General features: G+C 41.5%; 1 protein-coding gene across 3 annotated transcripts in view; it reads left to right on the forward strand.

Moving 5' to 3' along the window:
- Window positions 1-4493, forward strand: part of LRIG2 (leucine rich repeats and immunoglobulin like domains 2) — a 68491-nt gene that overhangs the window by 51815 nt on the left and 12183 nt on the right. For all 3 annotated transcript variants that reach the window (XM_017869744.1, XM_017869745.1, XM_017869747.1), the window contains 2 exons: window positions 699-1019; window positions 2945-3226. In XM_017869744.1, coding sequence (XP_017725233.1) covers window positions 699-1019; window positions 2945-3226 — 603 coding nt within the window. The remainder of the gene's footprint in view (window positions 1-698; window positions 1020-2944; window positions 3227-4493) is intronic.

Below are 4493 nucleotides of genomic sequence, written 5' to 3' on the forward strand. Positions count from 1 at the left end.
TTTTGGAGACAGAGTCTCACTCTTTTGCCCAGGCTGGAGTGAAGTGGCGTGATCTCGGCTTGCCTCCCCACCCAGGTTCACGTGATTCTCCTTCAGCCTCTCAAGTAGCTGGGATTACAGGCGCCTGCCACCTCGCCCGGGTAATTTTTGTGTTTTTAGAAGAGATGGGGTTTCGCCATGTTGGTCAGGCTGGTCTCGAACTTCTGACCTCAGGTGATCCACCCACTTCGACCTCTGAAAGTGCTAGGATTACAGGCACGAGCCACCGCTCCTGGCCATATACACGTTTATCTATCACATACATATATACAAGGGGTAATAGAAGTAGAACTTGTCTTGAAATCCTAATATAAGGTTTCTGTTTTTCCCCAATAAGTGATAATGCTTGAGAAATACATTCCGAGCACACAGGTGACAGTAAGGGCTAGTAGAAAAGTGCTGGATCCTGAAGTCAGGAAACTTGAGTTCCAGTCCAGGCTCTGCCACTGACTTGACATGTCTTTGAGCAAGTCATTTGAATTTTCCTGGCCTCATTTCCCCCATATTTAACCAAGGGAATTGGACTCTAGCTCTGTGGTCTCTTTCAACTTTAATATGCCACTTTGTAAACAGAACACACAATTTTATAGTATTTGTTTTGAAATTTAAAGCAAAAATATATAACTGACTTGGCTGCGGATGCATTTTTTCCCCCTTAGATGATTTTCTTAAGCCACAGATAAGGACACATCCTGAAACCATAATTGCTCTAAGAGGCATGAATGTGACTCTGACGTGCACTGCAGTGAGCAGCAGTGATTCACCCATGTCCACTGTGTGGCGCAAAGACAGTGAAATCCTGTATGACGTGGATATTGAGAATTTTGTTCGTTATCGGCAGCAAGCTGGAGAAGCTCTGGAATATACTAGTATCTTACATCTTTTCAATGTGAATTTCACAGATGAAGGAAAATATCAGTGTATTGTTACTAATCACTTTGGTTCTAATTATTCTCAGAAAGCCAGACTGACTGTAAATGGTAAGGAATTATGCTCCTTGATTTTTTGTTTAGTTTAGAAGGATTTTTCATGTTCTGTTCTGAATCACTTGAGAGAATTAGGCTAAACCTGACATTTAAGTAGGACTCTTACTGTCTTTTGAGTTGTGATAACGTGTCAAGTGGGTGGGATTTTTGGATTAGTCAGTCTGCCCACTTATGGTCTCTAATTGGTCTTTGGTTGAAGGGTAAATGCTGTGGCCCTAAGAGATATGCTGTTTTCACTGCTGTTTATGCTTTTGAAGACATTCTTATGAAATTCTCAGTTTTCATTCCAGAACCATAAATCTCTCTTGGTAACTATAAAATTTATTCCTGATGGGCCTTATAATAACTGGGAATATCTAGGACATTTTTGGGTCTAATGGTCATTATCATTGTCTAAATGTAGTTACACAGGATCATTTGTGTGTGTGTGTGTGTGTGTGTGTGTGTATATTTTTATTTATTTATTTTAATTTCTCTTTTTTTTTTTTTGAGATGGAGTCTCACTCTGTCTCCCAGGATGGAGTGCAGTGGCATGATCTCAGCTCACTGCAACTTCCGCCTCCCAGGTTCAAGTGATTCTCCTGTCTCCTATAATTCCGAGTAGCTGGAATTACAGATGTGCGCCACCAGGCCCACCTAAATTTTGTATTTTTAGTAGAGACGAGGTTTCACCATTTTGGCCAGGTTGGTCTCAAACTCCTGAACACAAGCGATCCATCTGCCTCGGCCTCCCAAAGTAGTGGGATTACAGGTGTAAGCCACTGCACCCAGCCTTATTTCAGTACCTTTTGGGGTACAAGTGAGTTTTTTCCCCATGGATTATAGTGCTGCATTCTGAGAATTTAGTGCACCCATCACCGAGTAGCGTACATTCTATCTAATGTGTAGTTTTTTATCCCTAGTCCCCCGCTCACCCTCTCCATTCTGAATCTCTAAAGTCCATGATACCACTCTGTATGCCTTTGTGTACTGATACTTAGCTCCCACTTACAAGTGAGAACATATGGTGTTTGGTTTTCCACTCCATACAGGATCATTTTAAAAATGAATACTCTTCTTTCCTGCAAAAGCTTCTCAAAAATAGCTTGATTTATCTATTGCGTATCAAATTGAATAACTATAACATTTTAGGCTTTGTGCAACCAAAAGATGTACTTACGTTTCGCTTCTTTGTTTTTTAATGATACTTTTGAAGGCGTAAGTTTTTTTTAGCATGCAGTTTCCTTGATAGCTTTGTAGATGTTGGTTTGGGCAACATCTTTCGTTTTTGAGATGGAGTCTCACTTTGTCACCCAGGCTGGAGTGCAGTGGTGTGATCTCAGCTCACTGCAACTTTCACCTCCTGGTTTCAAGTGATTTTTCTGCCTCAGCCTCCCAGGGAAGCATCATTTAGCTTCATAAGTGAGGGAATCATGGTAAATATCAGGTTCTAAAATACGAAGTGCAAGAAGGTTTGTGGCCTTCTGCTTTCCCTAGTTCCAATTGATGATTAAGTGTATCATGCATCCTAGAAGACACAGTTATCAGTGTACTCCAAATATTCTGAGGTTCTGGAAGAAGAGATGGCCTCAAAACCATATTCACTCTTGGCTGGGTGCTGTGGCTCAGGCTTATAGTCCCAGCACTTTGGGAGGCCAAGGTGGGAGGATAGCTTGAGGCCAGGAATTTGAAGCTGCAGTGAGCTATGATTGTGCCACTGTACTCCTACCTGGATGGCAGAGCAAGACCTTATCTCTAAAGTTTTTTTTTTTTTTTTAATTTATAAAACTATATTCACTCTCAATCAGAGAGCTTGTCTTCACAAAGAAATGGAACATTATGGGGTGTTTTGTCTACTAGACTCTTTCATGCCTATTTGTATACATATATGTGTCTTTGTTCCTCTGCCCACTTTTTCTTGGTGGTCTTTCTGGAAACAGAGATGCCATCTTTTCTGAAAACGCCAATGGATCTGACTATTCGCACTGGTGCCATGGCCAGATTAGAATGTGCTGCAGAGGGACACCCTGCACCTCAGATTTCCTGGCAGAAAGATGGTGGTACTGACTTCCCTGCGGCTCGAGAAAGACGCATGCACGTCATGCCCGAAGATGACGTCTTCTTTATTGCCAACGTGAAAATAGAAGATATGGGAATCTATAGCTGCATGGCACAAAATACAGCAGGAGGTCTCTCAGCAAATGCTTCCCTAACAGTGTTAGGTACGTTTACTGCTTCATGGGTCCCTGCTTTTGTTGGAATCTTTGGGAGCTACTCTTGGTCTTAACAAGCAAGAAAAATAAGTTTGAGATTACCTCTGTGATTCTTAGATCTTTATCTTATTTCACAATTTTATGCAGGGTTATGTCAGTCTAGGAATTAGTGGGTCAGATAACTGAAATGTGGGAAAATACATAGGGCAAAATTAGGTCGGCATCCTTATCACAATAATTGAAAGTTCAAATTCCTTTATCAACTTACTTTTTCTTTTCTTTTCTTTATTTTGAGACAGAGTCTCGCTCTGTCGCCGGGGCTGGAGTTCAGTGGCCGGATCTCAGCTCACTGCAAGCTCCGCCTCCCGGGTTTACGCCATTCTCCTGCCTCAGCCTCCGGAGTAGCTGGGACTACAGGCGCCCGCCACCTCGCCTGGCTAGTTTTTTGTATTTTTTTAGTAGAGACGGGGTTTCACTGTGTTAGCCAGGATGGCCTCGATCTCCTGACCTCGTGATCTGCCCGTCTCAGCCTCCCAAAGTGCTGGGATTACAGGCTTGAGCCACCGCGCCCGGCTCAACTTACTTTTTCAAGTCCCTCACTGTAAGGTTTCTATTTCATGTAGGTGTGTTTACTATTCAGTGAGTTTGCATTGAGAGTTCCACTGTTCTCTTAGGAGTATCCCAGCCATTTGATGCTGCCTCACTTATTGCTTGATAGGAACCTAAGACTGTTTGCTCCTAGTTCATTTTCAAAAAAACTTAAACAAACAAAAAATGTATTTTCTGGTTAGAGTTTCTGCTTTCCTTTTCAGTGTGTTCTTCTTAACCCTATTTCTGGTAAAATGCCTTTTTTCCTAAACATTTCCCCCGGCTAGCCTGGGTTTTTTGTTGTTGTTGTTGTTTGTTTGTTTGGTTTTTTCTTCCTTGTTATAATACTTTTCTTCATGGAACTCAAATCCAAGGTAAATTCTACTTTCCAGTTCTGTGTTTTCCTAGATGTCAGTTATTATTATTATTATTATTTTTTAAGTTTGTTGGTTTGTGTTGTTTACTTGTATAACCAGAAAAATAAGAAGTTATTTATTTATTTATTTATTTATTTTGAGACGGAGTCTCACTCTGTCACCCAGACTGGAATGCAGTGGTGCGATCTCGGCTCAGAGCAACCTCCACTTCCCGGGTTCAAGTGATTTTCCTGTCTCAGCCTCCTAAGTAGCTGGGACTACAGGCACATACCACTGCGCCCAGCTAGTTTTTGTATTTTTTTTTTTTTTTT

This window comes from Rhinopithecus bieti, unplaced genomic scaffold (assembly GCF_001698545.2).
Source record: "Rhinopithecus bieti isolate Rb0 unplaced genomic scaffold, ASM169854v2 scaffold_3040, whole genome shotgun sequence".
NCBI classification, from domain to species: Eukaryota; Metazoa; Chordata; class Mammalia; order Primates; family Cercopithecidae; genus Rhinopithecus; species Rhinopithecus bieti.